Source organism: Mobula hypostoma, chromosome 3 (assembly GCF_963921235.1).
Source record: "Mobula hypostoma chromosome 3, sMobHyp1.1, whole genome shotgun sequence".
Lineage (NCBI taxonomy): Eukaryota > Metazoa > Chordata > Chondrichthyes > Myliobatiformes > Myliobatidae > Mobula > Mobula hypostoma.
In genome coordinates this window covers 87,157,907-87,184,618 of record NC_086099.1, presented here as the reverse complement: position 1 = coordinate 87,184,618, position 26,712 = coordinate 87,157,907, and the positions used below count along the sequence as shown (strand labels likewise).

The 26,712-nt window shown below is 38.6% G+C and overlaps 1 protein-coding gene across 1 annotated transcript in view; it reads left to right on the top strand.

The window, feature by feature from the left end:
* haspin (histone H3 associated protein kinase) overlaps positions 1 to 22,923 on the top strand; it is a 69,942-nt gene extending 47,019 nt beyond the window's left edge. The window contains exons 7-15 of the mRNA XM_063042464.1: positions 349 to 549; positions 6,338 to 6,423; positions 8,691 to 8,753; positions 13,816 to 13,907; positions 15,813 to 15,892; positions 15,987 to 16,075; positions 17,396 to 17,538; positions 20,398 to 20,497; positions 21,955 to 22,923. Coding sequence (XP_062898534.1) covers positions 349 to 549; positions 6,338 to 6,423; positions 8,691 to 8,753; positions 13,816 to 13,907; positions 15,813 to 15,892; positions 15,987 to 16,075; positions 17,396 to 17,538; positions 20,398 to 20,497; positions 21,955 to 22,162 — 1,062 coding nt within the window. The 3' untranslated portion in view covers positions 22,163 to 22,923. The remainder of the gene's footprint in view (positions 1 to 348; positions 550 to 6,337; positions 6,424 to 8,690; positions 8,754 to 13,815; positions 13,908 to 15,812; positions 15,893 to 15,986; positions 16,076 to 17,395; positions 17,539 to 20,397; positions 20,498 to 21,954) is intronic.
* The last annotated feature ends 3,789 nt before the right edge of the window (positions 22,924 to 26,712 follow it).

The window sequence follows — 26,712 nt, the reverse complement described above, 5'->3', positions numbered from 1 at the left end:
GATAAATTTCCTTGGGCCACAATTATTCACTGGCAGAAATATCAGTCACTAAATGTTTTATAATGCAGTGTCCCAAAAAATTGTTTCTAAGAAGTCATACTTTTTGGAAACTAACTATATGGGATGTAGGATGTAACAAAGAATTTAAAATATTTTCAAGATTATTGCTGCCTTAACCTTCCCTACAACTATGAAGACTTTTAATATTTTTTGATGCTGTTAGTGCTGTTAAAAGATATTTCAATTGGCCTATTTAATATCAGAGGCTTATGGAATTTAATTTGTGATAAATATTAACATGCAAATATTTGAATTGTATCGTACAACTCTTTTTCAATTGCCCTTCAGGAAAAATTGTCATCTGCATTACTTCTATCAGTAATCCAATCAGAGGAAGAGAAAGTATACAATGAATGTCATCAAAATGGACCTATTTCTTTTAAAGAATGCATTCCATTATCCAAACTCAGGAAGTGTGAAAAAGTTGGAGAGGGAGTCTTTGGAGAAGTTTTTCAGACAATAAATAATGGAAATGACGTGGTCTTCAAGGTATTTCAAGTGTGATTTCATAGAGAATTTACAGTTGATATCAGAATTTTACAGCAAGGTAAAAAGTGTTGCATATGCAATGGCTCTTTACCAAAAGGTATTGTTTGAACTATGGCTTTGTATTTCTTGTGTGCATTAACGTTTTTCTTTTCAATACTTACGCATTTCCCTTTTTAAAAGGTGTTGTCATGATACTTTTGGGTGGTGCACGTTAGAACCATTTGCAAAAAATGCATTGCAATTGCAAAATCAACGAGGATTTTGCTGTAAACAAGATCTTCCAGTAAGATGGCGACATGTTTGGTTGCAGTGGCTTCGATGGTGCTACTGCCGTATTTAAATATATTTTTAATGATCGCAAGATCATGTTGAATATTAAGAACTTAAAGTACGGGCCGGCTGGTGGCGCAATGACATCGGCACTGAACCAGGGAGCAGAGGTTCCCGGGTTCAAAACCAGTCGGGTCCACTCCCGAGTACACTTTCCATCCATGCTGGGTTGAGTGTCGAGATCACAACTCAACCTCGTAAAATAAAGGGAAAAATACTGCGAAAGTGTCTGTGTGAGGCGTGGTGTGTCACACAGTCTCCCTCGCTCTGCGCCTTGTAAAAAGACATCATCACGGACGCACGCATGCACATGCGCAGACTCGCACACGCCAAAAAAAGGAGAAAGAACTTGAGGTACTGCAGGTCTACCCCATTGGGGTGTTGCTTGCTGGCAGAGGAAATGAAGGAGCTACGCGACGTGCTGCCTGAGTTGAACGAAGAGTACAGTCAAATAGTGAGTGACTGTCTTGGTTGCTTTTCTTGTCATCGCAAGACTCTTTTCGGCATTAATGTGGTACGCAACAAGTTCAATTTACTGATTTATTGGCAGAGAGTAGGGGCGGATAGCGGGGGAGCTGTGTGTCCTCAGTTGTAGGAACGACTAGCCTCAAGCCATGGGTGTTGCCTGTTTACAGCTGCTGGGAGAGAGGCATCGGAGCTAAGGCTCCCCACCGGATGTAGCGTGGCACAACATTTGGGCTGGAGTTGGTGCTAATACCCACCACCACACTCCAATGTTTGCTTGGCAGGACGATAGTCTCAGGGTCTGGACTATATATATCTATAGTGTGATTATATTTGATTGATATCCTATGTGTTTGCTATCTTGTATGTGTGAGGACCAAGCCATGGTGTTGTCTGTTTACGGCTGCCGGGAAGAGGTGGCGTTGGTATACTCCACTGAGGCGTTAAGGCTGGAGTTGGTGCTGGCCCCCTCCCACCCCCGCCCACGTGTTTGCTTGACAGAAGACAAGGTCATCCACAGATTTTGGCCGTGTTGGATGGCTTGAGTTTGGACTTTTTTATTGAGTGGCAGTATCTTTCTATCTTATATGTGCTATGTGTGCTTTGTGCTGTGTGTGACTGTTGGTACCGACCTTGACCCCGGAGTAATGCTGTTTCATTTGGCTGCATTTGTGTATGGTTGGATGACAATTAAACTTGAATTAAATTACATCTCTTAGTCACTCTGACAGCACCTCCCATGTATTCTACCATAGGAAAGACGAGGGTAGTGGGAGCATTGGAATATCACTACTTGCAGACTCCTGTACTGGTTGTGCATTGTCTTGATTTGAAATTATATGACTGGATCTATATACTGGAATTTCACATCCAACAATAGAGTACCTTCACCAGAAAGACTGTGGTGGTTTAATAAACCCCATCTTCTCAGGCAAAAATAATAAATGTTGGCACTGCCAGCAGTGTTGTGATCTTGAGTAATGGATAAGTAATTAATAACTAAGCTCAGTTATATGAAAGCTGATCTGGCTTTGGCATCGGCTTCCCTTTCAAGCTATCATCTTTACCATGAAGGATGGGTTTCAGTGAATGCCAATTACTACATTTTAATTTGTAATGGCAGCTTTAATTTGTAATCTTGTTTTAGATTAATTTGAATTGTACCCTGCATCCATCTGATAAGACCTTAAAAATAAAAAGTGTCTGCCATTCATTCATCTCTGACCCTGCTCCATCATTTAATCGGATCACAGCTGCTCCCTACCTCAGTGCAGTATCCAGCATGCTTGGGCCTTTGGTGCTGGACAAACAGGTGCTCCAAACTATTAGATGTTATTCTATTAATAACCCTATATACTTTAACTCTTTAAAATATTACACAGTGAAATAATATCTGTCCATTGAAACTGGCAAGTTTAAAGTGAGGATGGAAAAGGAACCCTGAGGGAGCATAGAAAGTGGGTGGGTTTACAGGGAATACTGGAACCTGGGCACCAGTGAGTGGGTGGATAGCACAGCAAACATCACCTGAAGACCAAAGATCCATATTTTGGAATATACAGAAGTGAATTCTCAGTTTTGCTATACCATCCCCAGATCCCTTTAAGAAGCCTTGATGACTATTGCCCGGTAGCACTCACATCTACAGTAATGAAACGCTTTGAGAGGCTGGTCATGACTAGACTGAACTCCAGCCTCAGCAAGGATCTGGACCCACTGCAATTTGCCTTTTGCCACAATAGGTCAATGGCAGACGCAATCTCAATGGCTCTTCACACGGCCTTAGACTACCTGGACAACACAAACACCTATGTCAGGATGCTGTTCGTTGACTATAGCTCAACATTTAACATCATCATTCCCACAATCCTGGTTGACAAGTTACAGAACCTGAGCCTCTGTACCTCCCTCTACAATTGGATCCTCGACTTCCTAACTGGAAGACCACAATCTGTGCGGATTGGTGATAATATCTCCTCGCTGATGATCAACTCTGGTGCACCTTGGGGTGTGTGCTTAGCCCACTGCTCTACCCTCTCTACACCCATGACTGTGTGGCTAGGCATAGCTCAAATACCATCTATAAATTTGCTGATGATACAACCGTTGTTGGTGGAATCTCAGATGGAGACGAGGGCGAACAGGAGCAAGATATACCAACTTGTGGCGTGGTGTTGGAGTGACAACATTGCACTCAATGTCAGCAAAGACCAAAGAGCTGATTATGGACCAGGAAGGGTATGACAAAGGAACACATACTAATCTTCATAGAGGGATCAGAAGTGGAGAGAGTGAGCAATTTCCTGGGTGTCAAGATCTCCGAGGACCTAACCTGGTCCCAACATATCAATGCAGCTCTAAGGAAGGCAAGTCAGCAGCTATACTTCATTAGGAGTTTGAAGGAAGAGATTTGGTATGACAACAAAAACACTCAAAAAGTTCTATAGAAGTATTGTGGAGAGCATTCTGACCTGCTGCATCACTGTTTGGTATGGGGTGGGGGATGAGGCTACTGCACAGGACAGAAAGAAGCTGCAGAGGGTCATAAACTGAGTTGGCTCCTTCTTTGGTACTAGCCTACAAAGTACCCAGGATATCTTCAAGGGCTGGAGTCTCAGAAAGGGCATTATTAAGGTTCCCAGCACCCAGGGCATACCCTTTTCTCATTGTTACCATCAGGTAGGAGGTACAGAAGCCTGAAGGCACACACTTAGCGATTCAGGAACTGCTTCTTCCCCTCTGCCATCCGATTCCTAAATGTTCATTGAACCCATGAACACTACCTCACTTTTTTAATATATTATTTCTGTTTTTGCACAATTCTTAATCTATTCAATATACATATACTGTATTTTATTTACTTATTTAGTTTCCTTCTATGTGATGTTTTGTATTGAAGTGCTGCTGCTAAGTTAACAAACTTCATGACGCATGCCGGTGATATTAAACCTGATTCTGATTCTTATCCAGAAATTTATCTGTTTCACTTTTGAATGCAAATAACGTCTGAGCATCAAAGCCTCTTAGGTGGAAATTTCCTAAGCTTTCTTGCACTCCATTGAAATGGCTTCTGACTTTTTCCTAAATGACCTATTCCTTTATTTTGGACTCTGAGCTGGAAATACATCTACCTTGCTGGGCTCTGTCTCAGTGATGTCACTTCTCATTCTGCTAAATTGGAAGCGTAACGTAGTCAACTCAATCTTTGTATGTTTGACCTGCCGTTCCAGGAACGAATCTGGTGAATTTTTGATGCACTCTCTTTTTAGCAGGTATATCCTCCTTTGATAATGTGACATGTGGTCTTGTCAAGGCTCTACTTAATTGCAGTGAGACAAACCTTTTCCTATATTGAAATCTTATTCCAATAAAGGTCAGAATTCCTTTTGTCTTCCTTCCTGCACCTGTATATTCACCTCTGATTACTTGCATACAGGAGACTTGGGGTCCTTTTAACTTCAATATTTTCCAGACTCTCAACATTTCAAAAAGTACTTTGTATTTAAGTTTCACTAACAATGGATAACCCTACAATTTTCTATATGGTGTCCATCTTCCATATCGTCATATATCTTGAGTTCTTTTTACAACCTCATTGTTACCAACTAATCACTCCTCCCCCCCCTCCAAATTTGCTGATAACACATAGTCATTATGTGCCGTTTTGTGGGTGATCATGGTCTTCCTATCCCTGACCATGATTGTTCTTGGCAAATTTTTCTACAGAAGTGGTTTGCTATTGCCGCCTTATGGGCAGTGTCAAGACAGGTGATCCCTGCCATTATCAATACTCTTCAGAGATTGTCTGCCTGGCATCAGTGGTTTCATAAACTGGACTTATGATACACAGCAGTTGCTTATACAACCATCCACCAGCTGTTCCCATGGTTTCATGTGACCCTGATCGGGTGCTAAGCAGGTGCTATACCTGCAAGGTGACCTGCAAGCTAGCAGAGGGAAGGAGTGTCTTACACCTCCTTTGGTAGAGTTGTATCTCCACCCCACCACCCATAATAATGACACAAAAACTGTTAAATGGGTCCTTTCAGACTCTATATTAATGATTTAGCGTCTGAAAGGACGAGAGCAGCAATCCCTGTGTTATCCTACAGTCAACTTGAGAAGAACCTTTTTATTCCCACTTAGTTTTTTATTTCTTAACCCACTCTGTCAATGCTGGTATATATCCCCTTGCTCAGTGACTATGTGGGACCTTAGGAAAAAAAATCTTCTGAAAATCATTGCATCTACATCTATTTGAGTAGATACCTCCAAAGAATTCCAACACAGTGGGCACAATTTCCCTTTCATAAATCAGTGTTAACATTGCTTAATTATATTATTTACAACAAATTTTGATGTTGCATCCTGTAGTATAGATAATTGGGGAAATTTTGATATCTTTGACAAGCTCACATGTTGGTAGTTCTCTGTTTTACTTTCTCCCTTATTTCTTAAGGAAAATCTGGGTCACATTTCCTTATATCTGCTGGAACCAGTCCAGAATCTATAGGATTTTGGAAGATGATGGGCAGAGCAACTACTATTTCTTTAACCATCTCCACATTAAAGTCACTCCTATCCTTCATTACCCACAGCATAATTATATTTGAGTTGCTGAAGGATTAGTATTAGGTTAAATGCAGTTATGGTAAATAACCAAAAAGAAGCAGAAATGAGATTTCACCTGTAGGCATCACTTTGTATCAGTCAAGAACAATGAAACTCTGGACAGCTTTAAATGATGTTGGGTTTAAAGTGGCAACATATTATAAGCAAAAATGCTTTTTCAATATTTTGATGTTTTGAAATATTGCATCTTTGAGCGACTAATTCTCTATGTAAGTATGGCTGCTAAAAGCCTGAGATTTTTGTCAGGTACTTGGGTATTAAGATTACGGAGCCAGTATTCATATTTCATTAGCTACACTGAAGAGAAAAGCTGTAATTATATATATATTTTTGTTTCCCAAAAATGAAATTTGACTTTTAGATAATACCTATTGAGGGCAAGAAAAATGTGAATGGTGAACCACAGAAGAGGTTTGCAGAGATTCTTCCTGAAATAATCATTTCCAAGTAAGCGTTGTTTTGTTAAAGATTGGTGTTTAATAATGGTCATGATTATTACAAAATCAAGATGAAGACATTGATGGTGAACAGACCATGTCTCATTAACTGCATTAAGCTCATAATATAGTGCAGGAAAAAAACGTATGAAACAGTGTAAAGTTCCCTTTAAGTTGGTCAATGATTTCTTTTGGACATTAAATTCTACAGGTATATTACGTTATGAATAGGGGTGTTTGGTAATCAATGTCTTGATTATAGTGGCACGATATTATGTACGAAGACTAGTAATCCTGGAACCTGCATTTGAATTCATTTCACATTAAAACAGTTGAGAAAGTTAAATTTAATTGAATAATAAACAGATACCGATAATGATCATGTAACTATCAAGTAGTTGTAAAAATTCATTAAGTTCTCAAATATGTTTTAAAAGGATATATTTCCCTAGTCTAGCTTAATTGTGACTGTTCACCAGCAACAAAAGATTTATTTCTGAACTCTGGAAATAATAGATCAAGTGATTCAGTTGTGTTAAAGCCAGTAGGTGGTGTGGGAGAGCTTTCACCCATATTGCCATATAGGACATTTGGTGCTGAGGGATAAATACTGGCCTTGCTGGCAATATCCTAGTCTTGTTTACAAGAAAAAATGCACTTCATGTTTACTTTTATCCTATACCTGTCAATATTTATGAAACTGTTATATATTTTACCAAAGTTTAATGTTTTGGTATGAATTTATCAGCACCGCTTCTAGGTTTTTCTAAAATATTGCAGGAAATATTAACTTGCACAAAAGGTGATTCTTTGCTTTTTGTCCTTTAGCCTTGAAGGGTCCCTTTTTGGAGCTGCTTGGCTGTAGCTCAGTCTGGTCGTTTCTGTATAGTTGCAGCAGTTACTCTGGTTGATCTGATGGATCTCCCTTCCACATAATATTAATGTTGAAGGCTAATATTTTTCTCCCTTTTCTTTTCACAAACCAAGCTGTAAATGAGAAATTAAAATGCACATGAACAACCAAAATGCTCATGCACTCTTGAATCTGCCAAGCAATTCAAAAGGTTAAAGATACATTACATGGCTATATGAGCTTTCATTGGTTAGGGTCGACCATGGATTTTGTGTCCTAGTTGTTTAGAGCCAAAAGCCAGGGCGGGACAATATGGAGAGCAAGCTGTTGCTCATGTAGCAAGCTCCCCCTCTTCACACATCAGATGAACCCAAAGGAATTACAGTTTGGCACCAGCAACGTCGCAGGAGCTACCAGTCGATGTTGAACTCAGCATAGGACTGCCTTTGGGACTCCAGCTCTAGATTTTTCCCTCGGGGTTTACTCTTGAAGCCTTCCATATGACTGGGTATAGCCACAAAGCAGTGAAGATTTGACAAACCCCATCTGCCCAAAGCAGTTGGTTTTAAGGCATCGTTAACTTGCCTTCGCCCCTTCTTCTGTCAGTAGAAACGATTTCACTGGACTTAGTAGCTTAAGCACGTGAAGGCTAGAGCTGGATTTGGTTGTCAGAGGCTGTTTGGGACGCATGCCATTGGGAGGATTTAATAGGTAGTGAGATTCATCCCTATTACCACCCTCCGGCTGTAACAACTTTGAGGAACCAATGCTATATGGTACAAATGAATTTCACTGGGACCCAAGTCTGGGCACACTTTTTGTATTTTTGTAGCAAGTACTATTTATCTCTGACAATTTGTCCAAGGATCTCAACTACATATTCAGGTTGTATAGGGCCATGAATTTTCTCTCCACTCGTGCCTTTTTCCTGCTGAAGAATCATAAGTGCAGCATGTTCTCTACTTGTGCGAGGAATAATACATGGAATTGGTACTTAAAAGGTATTTGGACAATAGTTTCCATACATAATGTTTAATTGAGCAGGACCCTTGAATTGTTTGTGGATCTGCATCTAGAAAGATTGGGAATAGACTGTTGCACTGTGTAATTGGCATAACTTAACACCTTCCTCCTGTCCCTCCTGTGTTCACTATTTATATGCTAATTAAAATTATGGTCATCTTCATCCAGCTTCCCCTTATTGCCACTTATATATATCCCTGCCATATACTAGTTATGCTTTGTAGTCCTGTCTGGTCAAGAGCTTACTTTGGTGTAATTTGCATTTCTTGAATGGATTTCACTCTGTTTTGTGATTTTTCAAATGTATGACACTATAAAACTCCAGTTTGCAGTAATTCTTTTACTGTTTTGACATTACAAACAATTAGTAATCCTAAATAGAATTTTTTTTCTCTCTCTAGGAAACTGAGTCAACTGAATAAAGGAAGTGAAAATTCCACTGTTGGATTTATTTCTCTATATTCGTAAGTAAATATGACATTTTCAAGTGGATTCCACAATTCTATTTTCATTTGGCATAAGACTCAATTATTATGTGTTGGTAAATGTTTTTGTTCTATGCAATGGTTGTTTCAAAATGTTGGCAGAACTTTTTATTGTACACCTAAAATTTTCTGTGGACATTTAGTTTTGGACTTTCACGGCTTTCTTTTTTTAGTGAGTGGTAGAAAATTGGGGGCATGATATTAATGCCAACCTACTTCATCTTGTTTCTCTTTCTTGACATTTATATCAAAAGAACTGATTGTAATCACACACCAATCAGTAGATGTACTGTATGTTTGTGATTGTAGTTGCTCATCAATCAGTACATTGTTTTGGTTAATGAAGTTGACACATATTTCTCAGAAAATAAAGTGCAATTGACAAATTAGCTTTGTTAATAAATTGATTTGCTTAATCAGCAAGGGAGGAATTAAATGGATTTCTCTGATAAGATAATGGAATTTTGTTGTACTGTACTGTTAAAGGCTATTTGACCTGTCTCACTTTTATCAGTATAGTTAACCAAAAGTGCAATATCTTAGTTAACTATGGCCTGTGATTTATTCTTCTGCCTTTTAAATATATGTCTACGTGCTACCCCAGATCTTCCCATTTCAAATTCTCACTAATGTTGTCCCATTTAGTTTACATAGCCTTTATTTGTTATTCTAACCAAAATATACATATCACTTCACATTTCCTGGTCAAATCTACATATTTTGACAGTCTCTTTAGCTTTGCCTAATATCTGGAACTATGCTTCTTGCTGTTTACTATGTTTTTGTTTAATGTTTTCTCCAAATGTAGGTGTATTTTTTTTGTTCTGTCTTGGGTATAGAAGGGGAAAATCAAAGTCACAGTAATTCCATTACGATCCCTTAAGGACGTGACCTCCAGTCCAAAAGTTAACCATTAGTTTACCATTATGCATAACTTTCTATCCTTAACTAATTTTGTAGTTTGTAAATAATTGCAGGGTATTTTGTTAAAGGAGCATGATCAGCCAGAGGTTGTGGTCCATATTGGTGCCTTTGACATATTTGGGATGATAGATGCATCCTGTAAACATTTCAGGGAACTAAGAATAGCTTTTTTAAAGAGTAGCATTTCAAAACTTGCAACCTCTGGATACTCTGAGCAGATGAATGTGTGACTGAAGGGTATGTGTGGGAGGAGGTGTGTGCATTAGGTTTCTGTTGTATTGGGAGCATTTTGATGGGTAATGGGATCTCAACAAGCCATATTAGCTGCACTCCATCAGGAATGGGAGCAATGTTGTCACAAAGGGGTTTTGTTAAAGTTGCTGAGGAGGTTTTGGACTAAATTGTCAGGAGATTTGGAGTCTAAAAGTAGAATCCAAAGTGAAAAAAAACTAAATTGGAAATAAAAGATAGGGATTTAGGTTTGGGGGCAAATTTGAAGACAAAAAAGGTAAATAGTGCAAAGCAATGTCAGTAGGATAACATTGTCAGTAAAGGACAAAGCTGAACAATGACACAATTTAAAAAAAAAATTGTGATCTGATGGTTCATAGAATTGTTGCAAGCTGATTCAGGCTAGTCAGGAGTATCTGAAGTTTTGGAAGGATAAGCTGAAAGGAGGAGGGTTATTCTGAGTAATATTGTTTCTCACTATTGCAGTGATCTTGTTCAGTAGCCTGATGGTTGTTGCTTAATAACTGTTCCTGAACCTGGTGGTGTGGGACCTAAGGTTCCTGTACCTCCTGTCCAATCATAGTAGCAAGAAGAGGGCATACTACTTGTAAATGTTCTCAGTGGTGGGGAGGGCTTTGACTGTGATGGACTGGGCTGTATCCACCACTTTCTATAGACTTTTCCATTCCTGCGCATTGGTGTTTTCACCAATTTGTGTTAAAGGCAAGCCATATCTGTAAGCAGTAAAACTTGAATAATGTTCAGGGGTAATTGTAGAGTTAAACTTCATGTCTGGAATGACCATCTCCAACACAAATCGTCTTGACGTTTAATGAAATTACTATCACTAAGGTCATCACCATCAATATTTTTGGGATCATCATCGAACAGTTAAACTGGGCCAACTACACACATACCATGATTTGAAGGATGAATCAGAACTTTTATCATCTCATTATGAGTCACTTACCATGCAACTCAAGTCTTTACACAATTTATAACATGCAAGTCAAGAACATGATGGAATATTTCCCATTTGTTCATGCTCTAACAGTACATGGAAAGCTCAGTGCCATCTAAGACAATATACCCGTTTAATGGGCATCCACTCCTCCATTTTAAACTGTCACTTCCTCCAGTCCTGCTGGATCAGAGGTGCAATTTATGTGCCATCTCCAAGACACTCACAAAATTGCTTCAAATGCATGACATCTGGCATCTAGAAGATTGAGGAAGTCATGCACGTGAAAATGGCATTGTCGGAAATATTTTCTGTAACTTGCACAAAATCCTGAAGGGAAACTATTATTGTCCCATCATCACTACCGGTTCAAAATCTGGAACTTACTAACATTAATTGAGTTCTTTTCAATATACAAAATGCAATGGTTTGCGAGATGTGGCCCAGCATCACAATTTCAAAGTAGTTAGGCAGGGGTAAAACATACAGACATTACAGTGAGGCATAGATGAATAAAGGAAAAACTATCACATTGTAACCTCATCAAAGTGCTCAAGTAATCAAACACCATTGACCTTGAACAAATCCCAACTGGCTGTAATTGATTAAACCATGTGACAATTAATTTTGTCCCTGCTTGTCTTCAAAATTTTCTTTTAACTGATGAGTAGTTGACGGCCCTGAAATTAAGTTATTTATCTTGTGACAGTTTCTGTTTGAAGGTTATAATGTCGTTTAAACTGAATGTCTTTCAAACAATAAACATGAGATCGCACAGATACTGGAAATCCAGAGCAGTACAAAATGCTGGAGGAACTCAGCAAGTCAGGTAGCATCTTTGAAAATGAACAAATATTCACTGTTTTGGACTGAGATCCGTCCAGTCTTAATGAAGTGTCTTGGCCCGAAACGACAACTGTTCATTTCCATAGAAGCTGCCTGACCTACTGAGATCCTCCAGTATTTTGTGTGTTTCTCCAAAATAAGTTGCATTTATGAGACTAAAAAACATAGGAACAGAATTAGGCCCATCGAGTCTGTTCTGCTTTTTGATCATTGCTGATTTATTTTTCCATCTCAGCCACATTCTGCTGCCTTCTCCCCATAACCTTTGACACCCTTACTAACCAAGAAGCTATCAACCTATGTTTTAAACATAGTTAGATAGATAGATATACACTATTGATCCCGAGGGAAATTGGGTTTCGTTACAGCCACACCAACCAAGAATAGAGCATAAATATAGCAATACAAAAACCACAAACAATCAAACAACAAAATGCAAACTATGCCAGATGGGGAAAAAAAGTCCAGGACCAGTCTATTGGCTCAGGGTGTCTGACCCTCCACGGGAGGAGCTGCAAGTTCGATGGCCACAGGCAGGAACGACCTCCCGTGCCGCCCAGTGTTGAATCTCGGTGGAATGTGGCCGATGTCCAACAGTAAAAAGTTCAATATTCGGTCTACAAACACGTTCCTCGATCGTAATATGACCCGGATTGCACCATCTGTTGTTAACCAGAACAGTAAGCACCCAACTCCTTTACACTTACCGCTCTCAGTGCATTTCCGGTCAGCCGGAACGGTCTGGAAGCCGTCCATGGAGAAGTTTTGATCAGGTATGTCCTCGTGCAGCCCCGTTCCAGTGAAACACATAACAGTGCACTCCCGAAATGTTCTCTGACGCCTGGCTAGCGCCGTGAACTCGTCCATTTTATTACCCACCGAACTCTTCTCCATAAGTCTCTGTTGTCTCGACCTGGTCCTCTTTCCTAAATTTTGTGATTCCCCCTCTGCATCCTCTATGTGTTTTCCTCCAGATTTCAGCAGGGGTGTCCGGCGCTCTGCTTGCTAAACCAGCCGGTATTAGCGCAAGCAGCTGGTCCCTGGACTGAACAATGCGACCATGCTTCTGTCCCGCGTGTCAGGATGTAAAAAATCCAAATAAAATAGGCCAAATAAGCGCTAAAAACCCAAATAAAACTCTCTCTACCAGCATGTTAGAGAGGGTGCAGCTTTGACGTGTTACCGTGAAAAAAAAATCTCAATGACTTGGTCACCACAGCCATCTATGGCAATGAATTCACCTGATTCACCACTCTGTCTAAAGAAATTCCTCCTCCTCTGTTAGAATAGAATACCCTTTTATTCTGAGGCTGTGCTGTTTTGTCCCACTACTGGAAGCATCCTTTCCTTGCCCACTCTAACCAGGCCTTTGAATATTTGATAGGCTTCCCTTATCCTTCTAAACTCCAGCAAGTACATTTGTATCGTGTAAAATTTTTATATCATTTGCATCCTACTATCTTGAAACCTCATCCTTAACAAAAATATTACCAACCAAAGTCAGGCTAATCAGCCTACAATTTGTCTTTTCTCTCCCTCTCCTCTTAGTGGAGTGACTTTTGCAATTTTTTAGTCCTCTGGTCAATTTGCTTTGGTATCCCATTACATACACACATTTAGAAGCGTTTAACATTTGACCATTAGCAAATCGCCTGTGTAGCTGTTAGCACATAACTTTTAAGAATATTGAAATCTAAATTTCAAGTTCTATGGCTATTGTGGCAGGAGAGCAGGAAAAAGGGGCAACCTCTGATACACCACTACACATTTGGCCAGGCAGCTGACATTGGGTCTAGGCCAGAGAAATGGCCTGTATTCCCAGGAATTCCAACGGTGTTTTTTGTGGGTTTTAATGTAGCAAGTTTGGAATGAGTTAAGCACTCCTCCAGACAACCTAGTGATCCTTCAGATCCAGGAGTATGGAAAACAGTCCCTGCTTCTTCCATGCTAATTGTAAGCATACTTTGGTAATGTTTTTAGCTACTTATACTTGGTGCTTTGTATCTGGTCTGTTTGACCTAAATTATGATACTTGTTTTGTGTAACTGCTTAAAGTCAATTAGAGTTCTTGTTTTATAGTGTGCATTGTGTCAAAGATTCTTACCCTCCAGAGCTACTTAAAGCTTGGGATAAGTATAATCAAATCAAGACTTCTGAGAACGATCGTCCAGGTAAGAATAGTATTTGCTTATTCTAAAATGCTGCAAAATGAGTCTTTGCACTCAAGTATTTTGGTACATTTGAGAATAAATATGACTAAACTGCTGAAACAGGCACACATAACTCCCTTGTAACTTTCTGAAAGTCATTTGCAAACTTTGTGTAAAGAATATCCTAATTGCTTCATGTCATTATTGGTATCCAATAAATTCAGAGGATGGGAGGGTCAATTAGCAAATGAAGCCCATTTTTTCCAAATCAGGACTTCTCACACCTAATGTTAGCATAGAAATGTACACCACAGAAACTGAGTTTTTCAGCTCAAATCATTCATACCAACCATGATGCCTATCTATGCTAGTGCTCATCACTCACTTTGGCAAATATAATTTCATTCTCCATCACAGCTAATATTCATGGGGAAAATTGATGTAAAATATTACAGCACAAACGTGCTCAACCAGTTTATTATAGCACAAAATGTGCTCAACCAGTTTATTCCCTACATTGTAACTTAATCTTGCATGTTTCCTTAATTCTCAAGTCTTAACTTTCCCTTTCCTAACACCCACCTATATTCTTAACATTTATTTTGTTTTGGGCATCAACTAGGAGTGCATAACTTGTAAGTTTCCTTATCCTCGCCTAATGCTCTTACACACTTGTTCTGTCAATGTAGATGCCACTGAAAACTCTGTTTTCATTTGCTTACAATCTTCGACCTTAATTGTTTGTATTTTCCTTTTGATAAAATGTTTTTCAATTTTTCATTTATTTTTGTCCTTGTCATTCTAATAACATGTTGTATCCAAGCCTGCGTTATGCGAAACCCAGAAATGCCATGGTGCGATAGAACTAACAGTTTAAATTGAATTCAATGTTGCATCAGATGGAATTAACGTTTGTTGGAATTAACAAACAACTCAATGGATAATAGCTGAAACAGTTGAAGGTGGTTATGCTTTGGTCATTGCCCTTGAGAAACTCCTGGAACAATGCTATGAACATCTCATAAAATCATAACCATATTGTAGAAAATTTCTTAGTTTTATTTTGACTTGGATATCTAAAAATTTGATCTTGATTCCAAAGCATATTGGCTCTGTCCACCCTTTAAAAGCTGTGCCGAACATGTCCTTGCCTCAGAAATTACCTAGGGTTACCCATAGCCCTCTATTCTTCTAAGCTCCATGTACCTATCCAGGAATCTCTTAAAAGACCCTATCGTATCCACCTCCACCAACGTCGCCAGCAGCCCATTCCACGCACTCACCACTCCCTGCGTTTTTAAACAAAAAAACACCCCTGACATCACCTCTGTACCTACTTCCAAGCACCTTAAAACTGTGCTCTCTTGTGCTAGCAATTTCAGCCCTGGGAAAAAGCCTTTGACTATCCACGTGATCAATGCCTCTCATCATCTTATACACCGCTATCAGGTCACCTCTCATCCTCCATCGCTCCAAAGAAAAAAGGCCGAGTTCACTCAACCTATTCTCATAAGGCATGCTCCCCAATCCAGGCGACATCCTTGTAAATCTCAAAGAGAAGGATTTTTCAATTTCTGCTCAATAAAGCTGTTTAATAATATCAAAGATTTTATGTTTGAACTAACCTCTTCTAAATCATCAATTTAAAACTTAAATTTTAAATTGAGTCCTGATGAAGGGTCTCGGCCTGAAACTTTGTGCTCCTTCCTATGGATGCTGTCTGTCCTGCTGCGTTCCACCAGCATTTTGTGTGTGTTGCTTGAATTTCCAGCATCTGCAGATTTCCTCATGTTTGCGAACTTAAACTTTGTTATTTTTCAGAGTTTAAAAAATAATTATTTAATGGTGTAATGGCTTAATTGTCTTAATTCCTGAAGTTATTAAAAGTCTTTAACAATGTACAGTGAAGTGCATTCTCTTTCCTAGATGAATTGCAGAATGACCAACTTTACATTATTTTTGAATTTGAATATGGTGGATGTGATCTAGAAAGTATGAGAACAAAGGTATTTTTAATACTTACATCAAATTTATTAAAATTCTGCTGTTACTGTAGCTGTTCCCCTTTATTGAATTCACAACATCATCCTATTCCTACAGATACCTTCCCTTGAAGAAGCAAGAAGTATACTACATCAAGTAACTGCATCCTTGGCTGTAGCTGAAACTACTTTAAATTTTGAGCACAGGTAATGGTGTGGAGGAAGGAAGAATCTTGCACTAACCTTTGCAAAATAAGAAGACAAGAGTGAAAATGGACTTCAATATTCTTGGGGCATGTGAATTATATCTTGAAGGTGTGGGTTTAGTTCAGTGACTTGATTTTCTGTGACAAGGATATTGAGGACCGTAGTGAATATATATTAGTGCTAGGAAAGTCATTTATAATCCAATTGCTTACTGGAACAGCCAAAGGCACTGATCTATAGTACCTATGAATATAACAGCCATTGCTTGGCATTTTTTTCCTTTCCTCAGATATTCGGAGTTTCCCTTCATAAATTCAGAGTTATTCCAAATGTTTTGTGCATTATCTTCATTGTGCTGATGGCTGGTTCAGTTCATGAAATGAGCTTAGAATATTTGCTCTTAAATCCTATATTTGTCTTTTTATAGGTGATGACAATGTTTCTGAATAAGCATTGATGATTTGTGATCTTAAATTGCCATTTAAAACAATGTGAAACCATGGAATTCTAACTTAGTAACATATTTACTTCTGTACTTCCCTACCAAAAATTACAAAAGAACAAAAGTTATCTATGTTGTGTCTTTAGTATAGTACAGAAATTGACCAAGGTAATTCATTTTACAAAATTTGAGCCATAAATGTATTAGGTCTCTGGAAAAGTTTAGAAAAATAATTTAGAGGAGAGATGGAGGCCAAGAGACTTGAGGTTACTTCCAAATTTTGGGCTTAAATATGTGATGAAAGGGTTGTCATAGGTTAATTGAAATTAGACTGTGCTACAGGCTAGAATGGAAGAAGTACAGAGATATGAGGTTGTAAAGCTGAAGCCTGTTGCAGAGATAGAGGAGTAAGGCTAGGGTAGAAGAGTAAGGCAAGGCCTGGGTTCCTGCATTTGATCTGCTAAAATTAGTGTGGCATGGTGCTGAAATACAGCAGGTGAAAAAATCCAAGACACAAGTATCTGACGTGCTGATTTCTGCAATGGCCGTAGGTTAAAATTGATATCAGCAATGCTTGGTTGGAAGGCTGTACCACCCCTGAGCAGAACTGCATTTTATTCCGTTGGTAGCTCCTGACCCTCCAAATCTGAGCGAATGGTTGGAACAAAAGCTCTCTGTCCTTTTTTTTGAATTACCATTTGTGGAAATTGATATCGGATGGAAGTTCTTGATTTTGCATCATTTTGTGGTTTCCTTGCTGGAATTGCATCGAATCCTCCTTTCTACCTCCGGAATTTTGGAGCTTGAATATTCTTAAAAGCTGCAACTGTTTTTTTTTAATGTTAATTGTGCAATTAATTCCTAAAATTCAATTTCAGAGACTTGCACTGGGGTAATGTTCTTATCAGGAAAACCAGCACCAAAGAAGTTGAATACAAGTTGTGTGGGAAGACTTTCAATGTTAACACCCATGGATATGTAGCTCATATAATTGATTATACCCTATCAAGAATGGGCAAAGGTTAGTAATGTTAAATTGTGTACTGTAAAAACTGTGCATTTGTATTAAATAGTGCTTTTTTGTTCATCAATTGAACATAGTTTTTTCATGTTCCTAATCCTAACTTGAAAATTAGAAACATTGAAAGTAGCTTTTAGTTTAATGTTAACTTTATATTGCTTAAATATAACAAAGCCAGGAATAAGAGTTTAATACAAGCCTGTGTACAGTCCTGTTAAACCTTAATGTTCTCAAAGATGTAAAACATTTTAAGATTATAATTTATATTGGCAAGTTTTATTTTCAAGCTATTAACACAAAGCATTGTCATTTGCTTGAAAGGCAGTTTGGATGTGAAGATTAATTGTCAAAACTTGGAGATTATTGTCCATGTACTTGTATCACTTGATATTCCCAAGTTCAGTGAGCAAGAATAGTCATGTTTATCATTGTTTATGATAGTACCTATTGCTTATTCAGAACGAGATGGCAAACTATATTTTCTCACTTAGTTGGAATGAATATTATTTCTGACAATACAGTAAAACCTTATGAAGCAGCACTGCAGAAAAAGTTAAAACCACTCCACCCCAACATAAGATGCATGATATATATTTGATGGGAAAATAATTATAGTACTTACTTGACGAAGCTTTGTTATTGAACTTCAAGGCCAAAAAATGAGACTTTAAAAAATGGGACCAGTTACCTAAACTAAACATATGCTGTAATCATTGGTCAATAAAATGCTTACATTTTGAAATAAGAGGTTGCATTTATTATTGCACTTCAGTTCCTTTCTTACTACCTACCAATCTACCCAACCATTTAAATTAAGATAATTGGGTAGAAAGTTGTTTGATCAGTTTTAACAATGTATATAACTCTAAGCTTGTGTCTATTTTTTTGAAATCTTGTACATTATTTGAGTGTGCTTTATGTCTGTATTATCTTTTTACATCAATTACTTTTCTCCCAAGTCCTCACACTGCTAGCCTCACTGCACCTTAAAGAATAACCTAGAGTTTCCTACCTCATTGGGTCTTGTTTCAATATTGCACAGAAGTCGTTTCATCTAAGATGATGTGTTCTATTGAGGATCAGTAGTAATACAAAATGTTATGCCACAGAAGTTTTAGGGAACACTTTGCCTGTGATAAAATATAATATTGATTGCACTCTGTTCTTTCCCTGGAAGCCTGTATATATTTAAAGAATTCCTGCTTTTGATTGTAATCCATTTTGAATTCTAGTTTTGTTTTTAATTCTTTGCCAAGTAACCTCAGTCTGTTGCTTTGTTACCAGCTTGTCAGTAGAAAACAGTTTCTAATTTACACTGTCAAACAGCAGAATTTTTAAGGCATTAATAAAATCTTTTTGTACTTTGAGGATCATTTGCCCATCTGTTTGCACTCCTCCTCAGTTCACCAATCACCTCAGAATCCTTTCTTGCTGAACCCTTTATCTTCTCTAAGCTGGCCATCTTGCCTCTCCACTCTCAGTCCACCTGCTGGGATTTGACCTGAACGTGGATAATTTGTTCTCCACTGATGCTGCTTGACCTACTGGATTCTAGTACTTGCAGCCTCTTGTGTCTCCATTCCTCTTGTGTCTCTCCACATACATTGAACTTCCTCAACTCTATACTGCACCATTTTCAATGCTTTGGCATCCTTAATAAAATGTGGTACTCAGTGTTCAAAATTCAACTGCAGTTTTAATAATGTTAAAAAAATTCCTTTTTTTTGGTATTTGTATTCCTTTATTAATAAACATATTTAAATACCATAGTTATTTTAAAAGCCTTCTCAACTCGTTCTTCTTCAGTGGGATGTATGGAAAGGGGGCTGTGGATTTGCAGGTTTCCCCATCATACCTTCCCTTTACCCACCCACTCAGCATAATAAGCTTTATGGTAATGAGCATATGTTTATCAGAGTATGTTGCTCTGCCAAAGTGAACAAGTTTATGCACAGAACTGCGGTTACCCTCAAGCCCTGTCCTCATTCTTCTTTTGCCAATCAGCATATCTCACATATAGTACCGGCATTAAATTTCATCTACCTTCCTGATGTCTACAGTGGATCTGCCTCATTTTCCACATTTGGGTTTTGTAGCATCTACAAACTGGATTTGTGCTGTGTATGTTTAGGTCCAGGTTTGTCAGAAAAAGGAAATACCACATTTAATTTGAGTTTCAAAGCTAAGTGACCACCCTTACTCTCGGCCTCTTAACAATTTTAAAATTTTATCTGTCGTGTGGAGTTGTCGCTTTTAATACCAGAGACCTTGGTTGTGGAACTGTGTCCTATATGTGGAATATACATTTTAGATATCTCTGTCACATTGGTAAATGTCTCAAACTAGTCAAATAAATGCTGATAATCAGTTATTTAGATAAATGGCTGTTGATTTTGCTGCAATTTTTTCTCTACTGCCAACATAAAGCCTCCATAACAAACTAAATGATTGCAGGAGGCTGCCCAAAGCACTTACGAACCAACAATACGTTTGTGGTAGTCATAGCTACACTGTAGAAAGGAAATGACAGATCTGTGACCCATAGGTTCTAATTCAAAAAAAAAGGACCAATTAATTTTGAATAAGGGTTAATTGATTTAATAAATGCTGATGAATGTAATGAGGTAAATTGCCCTACATGATTTTATATATATTCTGATGTAACTTTTGTGATTTTCTGACTTGATAGAACACATTGAGTGGAAATACACCAAATCTGACTGTGCTGCACAAGTAAATTGAAGTCTTTAATGGCATCTTAGAGAAAGCATCACTCCTGGTTTATGTTTTGAATGTCTCAATTATTATGCATTTCCAGTACTCATTACTTTTTGCCATGAAATAATTTGTACTCCTCAGATGTTGTGTACTTCTGTGATCTTTCTGCTGATGACAGTTTCTTCCATGGACAAGGAGATTACCAGTTTGATATATACAGAAAAATGAAGGAAGAAAATCTGTGAGTAATGAAAATATTGAAATAATTTCACTTTTATTTATCAAAAGCATGTATTCATTTTGTTATGTTACTGTTTTTAGCTCAAAACTGGTTATACCTCTAATGTATAACCTGTTATGTGGGAAACTGCATTGAGGTAGTTCAGTTGTCAGAACAGCAGTGGGCATTTTTGAATGTTCTTTTGAGATGGGGATAATTTAGAAAAATCATTACGGTTTGGAATTGGGAAATGGGAGGTGAAGGTGTCTGAGTTGCAGGGGAGAAACAATAAACAATGTGTTTTTGATTTGTGATGCACTGACAGAGGAAGAGTCCAGTTGAATACAGAAGAAGATTGATAGAAAATGGGTAACATTTTACTGAGAGTTGGTCTTAGCCTGGGATATTGCCTTGGATGTTGAGCGAGATCTTTCTGGTTTTGGTGTGGTATAATTTCCAACTTATTTAACCCACGTGTAAAAATGGTGGGTTTATTATCACCTTTGTTAGATGTTTTTGTATTTTTACAGTATTTTCAAGCTAAGTTTTGAGGTTATAAAATGTTCAAATGAGTGCCACTGATCAGAGAAATGCTTAGCATAAAGGAACATCAAACTAATGTTAACACGAGAAGTTCTGCAGATGCTGGAAATTCAAGCAACACACATCAAAGTTGCTGGTGAACGCAGCAGGCCAGGCAGCATCCCTAGGAAGAGGTACAGTCGACGTTTTGGGCCGAGACCCTTCGTCAGGACTAACTGAAGGAAGAGCTAGTAAGAGATCTTACTGTGTTCACCTGCAACTGTGTTCACACTACCTGCTGTGTTCACCAGCAACTTTGATGGGTGTTGATCAAACTAATGTTAATTTTTTTTTACATGCCTTTTTTATATGTAATGGCACCTTATCTCCTTACCTGCCCATCACCTCCCTCTGGTGCTCCTCCACTTTCCCTTTTTTCCATGGCGTTCTGTCCTCTGCTATCATATTTCCCCTACTCCAGCCTTTTATCTCTTTCACCAACCAACTTCCCAGCTCTTTACTTCTCCTCTTCCCCTCTCTAGGTTTCACCTGTTGCCTACAGCCTTGTACTTCTTCATCCCTTCCCCCACCTTCTTATGCTGACTTCTTGTCTCTTTTTTCTCCCCAGTCCTGATGAAGGGTCTCAGCCTGAAACATTAGCTGTTTACTCCCTTCTATAGATGTTGCCTGGCCTGCTGAGTTCCTTCAGCATTTTGTGTGTGTTGCTTTGATTCAACTGTAGCAGCCTTCAGTTTTGATTTCTGGTGATCCATGATACTTTCAAAATGCATTTTGCATTAAAACTTTTAAATCACTAACTTTTATGGAATAACTATAATAGACATGCACTCCCAAGTTGATTAGAAATATCCATGTTCTTAATCTTAAATAGCAATATATACTTCTTTAGTTTCTACATCCCTTTCTCTTATTAAACCATTTTTTTTTCTTTTTAGTAACAATTGGGCAGACTACAATCCGCATACAAATGTGTTATGGTTGCATTACCTAGCTGACAAAATGTTGAACATGCGTTACAAGAGAACAGCGTCCAAGGCTCTCAAAATGCTTAAAGGAATGTTTCAAGAGTTCATGAAGGAATCTCTGGAGTATCAAAGTGCTGTAGATTTACTTCAGTCCAGTCAACTCTTTCAACAGAACTAAAATATATTGACTTTAAATGTAATAATGTAAATAAACTTGCATAACTAGCAATAAAGCTTTTAAGAATATTGTAAAATATGTACTGTATTGTCCAAATAAATTTGCATTGTAAAGTAAAAACAGAAAGTGCTGTTGATACTCTGGTTAAATAATTTCTGTGTTGAAAGGGCTGATGTATCTATTTAGTGTTTAATATTTGGTTCTGAAGAAAATAGTCATCTGGGTTGTCAACCCTTTAACTTTATTGCACTCTGTACATACAACTGACTTGAATGTCTCCAGCACCTTCTGTTTTTATTTCTGATTTTGTCTGTTTTTTGTTCAGTATTTATGTAAAAGCTGTCATGCAGTCTCAAATTAATCTAATCTTTAAGTCTCGTTGCCAAAATGAAATTCCATTCTAAATCATTTGTTATTGATCAACAAATAATGAAATATAACCTTCCATCACTGGGTTTGGCGATGACTTTAAACTATTTTGTTTACCATGTGCACAAAGAAGCCCGGCAGTTTATAACACATTGAAACTGACCAGCATGTGAAAGAAAATTATTTCCTTCTGAGTTTTAGCCTGACAGTTGATACTTTCAGCTATTTGCAATATAGGAGTTCTTGTGGCTGTTCCATTTCATAAAAAACTTTAAGGCAGTTGGCCGCTATTCAGCCCATTGTCTGAAGGAAGCTCCCTGCCTGATTGCATCTTTCAGCACCAGGGCTATTAGCTCTGCTGGATCTTCTAAGGCACACATCCAAGTACAGGCCACACCCACATTATTGGGGGCAGTGTTGGTTTACTAAAAATAACAATTTTCTGTAATGCAAAGCTTTCTCATCTGTGAAATGTGAAATATATAATTTGTTTATTTAGTTTTTCCCCCCCACAAGAAATCCACTCATGGAATTTATTCCCTATCTCAAATGCTGAGTACTGATTTATAATTCTGTAAGGTCAGATTTGTATTACACTAACAGCCATGAAGCAGGGATCATATGCACATTTTAAATGTGATGTGATTTCTGTCTGTCATTGCCTAAAGTGTGACACTTCCAGGTTCCAACTTCCTGTAAGATGAAAAGAAAATTACTTTTATGTCTTTTGGTGTTCAATAACTCTTTCCTATTTATTCTGTCCGGGCTGTTCATGAATTTATTCATCTCAATCAAGTTTCTCCTTAAGTTTATCCAATCTTTCCACAGGGTTACCATTACAGGGATATCGAGGAGCGGATAGGGAAACAGATCCTGGAAAGGTGTAATAATAACAGAGTTGTCGTGATGGGAGATTTTAATTTCCCAAATATCAATTGGAATCTCCCTAGAGCAAGGGGTTTAGACGGGGTGGAGTTTGTTAGGTGTGTTCAGGAAGGTTTCTTGACACAATAAGTAGATACGCCTACAAGAGAGACTGTACTTGATTTGGTATTGGGAAACTAACCTGGTTAAGTGTCAGATCTCTCCGTGGGAGAGCATTTTGGAGATAGTGATCATAATTCTATCTCCTTTACAATAGCATTGGAGAGGGATAGGAACCGACAAGTTAGAAAAGCGTTTCATTGGAGTAAGGGGAATTATGAGGCTATCAGGCAGGAAATTGGAAGCTTAAATTGGGAACAGATGTTCTAAGGGAAAAGTACAGAAGAAATGTGGCAAGTGTTCAGGGGATATTTGTATGGAGTTCTGCCTAGGTACGTTCCAATGAGACAGGGAAGTTATGGTAGGGTACAGGAACCGTGGTGTACAAAGGGTGTTGTAAATCTAGTCAAGAAGAAAAGATAAGCTTACATAAGGTTCTGAGAGCTAGGTAATGTTAGAGATCTCGAAGATTATAAGGCTAACAGGAAGGAGGAGCTTAAAAAGGAAATTAGAGCCAGAAGAGGCCATGAGAAGGCCATGGCGGACAGGATTAAGGAAAACCCCAAGGCATTCTACAAGTATGTGAAGAGCAAGAGGATAAGACGTGAAAGAATAGGTCCTGTCAAAGTGTGACAGTGGGAAAGTATGTATGGAACCGAAGGAAATAGAGGTACTTAATGAATACTTTACTTCAGTATTCACTATAGAAAAAGATCTTGGTGATTGTGCTGACTTGCAGCTGACTGAAAAGTTTGAGTATGTAGATATTGAAAAAGAGGATGTGCTGGAGCTTTTGGAAAGCATCAAGTTGCCGGGACCGAATGAGATGTGCCCCAGGCTACTGTGGGAGGTGAAGGAGGAGATTGCTGAGCTTCTGCTGATGATCTATGAATCATCAGTGGGGACGGGAGAGGTTCTGAAGGATTGGAAGGTTGTGGATGTTGTTCCTTTATTCAAGAAAGAGGGTAGAGATAGCCCAGAAAATGATAGACCAGTGAGTCTTACTTCAGTGGTTGATAAGTTGATGGAGAAGATCCTGAGAGGCAGGATTTATGAACCTTTGGAGAGGTATAATATGATTAGGAATAGTCAGCATGGCTTTGTCAAGGGCAGGTCGTGCCTTACGAGCCTGATTGAATTTTCTGAGGATGTGACTAAACACATTGAAGGAAGAGCAGTAAATGTGTATATGGATTTCGGCAAGGCATTTGACAAGGTACCCCATGCAAAGCTTATTGAGAAAGTAAGGAGGCATGGGATCCAAGGGGACATTACTTTGTGGATCCAGAATTGGCTTGCCCACAGAAGGCAAAGAGTGGTTGTAGACAGGTCACATTCTGCATGGAGGTCGGTGACCAGTGGTGTGCCTCAGGGATCTGTTCTGGGACCCCTACTCTTCGTGATTTTTATAAATGACCTGGATGAGGAAGTGGAGGGATGGGTTAGTAAGTTTTCTGATGACACAAAGGTTGGGGGTGTTGTGGATAGTGTGGAGGGCTGTCAAAGGTTACAGTAGGATATTGATAAGATGCAAAACTGGGCTGAGAAGTGGCAGATGGAGTTCAATCCAGATAAGTGTGAAGTGGTTCATTTTGGTAGGTCAAATATGATGGCAGAATATAGTATTAATGTTAAGACGCTTGGCAGTGTGGAGAATCAGAGGGATCTTGGGGTCCGAGTCCATAGGACGCTCAAAGCAGCTGCGCAGGTTGACTGTGTGGTTGTGAAAGCATACAGTGTATTGGCCTTCATTAATCGTAGGATTGAGTTTAGGAGCCGAGAGGTAATGTTGGAGCTATGTAGGACCCTGGTCAGACCCCACTTGGAGTACTGTGCTCAGTTCTGGTCGCCTCACTACAGGAAGGATGTGGAGGCCATAGAAAGGGTACAGAGGAGATTTACAAGGATGTTGTCTGGATTGGGGAGCATGCCTGATGAAAACAGGTTGAGTGAACTCAGCCTTTTCTTCTTGGAGGATAAGAGGTGACCTGATAGATGTGTATAAGATGATGAGAAGCATTGATTGTGTGGATAGTCAGAGGCTTTTTCCCAGGGCTGAAATGGTTGCCACAAGAGGATACAGGTTTAAGGTGCTGGGGAGTAGGTACAGAGAGATGTCAGGGGTAAGTTTTTTCACGCAGAGTGTGGTGAGTGCGTCGAATGGGCTACCAGCAATGGTGGTGGAGGCATATACAATAGGGTCTTTTAAGAAACTTTTGGATAAGTGCATGGAGCTTGAAAAATAGAGGGCTACGGGTAAGCCTAGTAATTTCTAAGGTAGGGACATGTTTGGCGCAACTTTGTGGGCCGAAGAGCCTGTATTGTGCTGTAGGTTTTCTATGTTTCTATTTCCAATTGGATTGTTCTCTTCAAGATTTCTTTGTCCTTCCACACCACTGAATATACTATTTCCTTTTGTTTGCTTTGAAATACTTCCCTAAAAGCACTTTGACGCATTCAATTAGTTTTAAGTATGGTCAATGTATTCCAGTATATCAGCTTAATTTTTGGGGTGTTGTTTTTATCTTTGCCCTACAAAGTTAAGTTCAAGGTTTCAAAGTACTTTTAGTATCAAAGTATCTGTACAGATTCGCTCTCCTACAGGCAGCCACAAAACGAACAAACACCGTGGAACCCATTTAAAGAAAATATCAAATACTCAATGTGTGTGTGGGGGTGGGGAGCAAATCACACAAACAGCAAAAAGCGAGCATATTACACACAAAATATTAAACATCAAACGGCAGAGTCCACGAAACAGTCCGGGAGTGATAGTCAGAGTTAGTTGGAGAAAGACTTTAAAAGAAATGTTGCAATGCTAAATAGTTTTAAATAGAAGTACTAAGATATTCAATCTATGATAATGAAGGCACAACAAATGCCAGATGGTGTGTGATTTGGAGGTGATTTCCCAAAAAACCTGTTGCCCTTGTTGTCAGCATGTTTTTGTGAGATGCTGCTGAAAAAGCAGTGTTGCTGTTGTGACTTTTGCCTATTTTCAGATTGCAGTGTGCTGTGATAGTGATGGACTACATAGTTAGTTGATAAACACGTAGACTGCATTGACCTAGATGTATTAAGTCTTCTGAGTTTTGCAGTAACATCCAGTGAGCTAAATGTCAAATGTTATCATTTCTGCTGTATTGTCTTGATGATGGAGAGGTTTTGAAGGACTGAGGAATTAGTGGTTTGTGGCA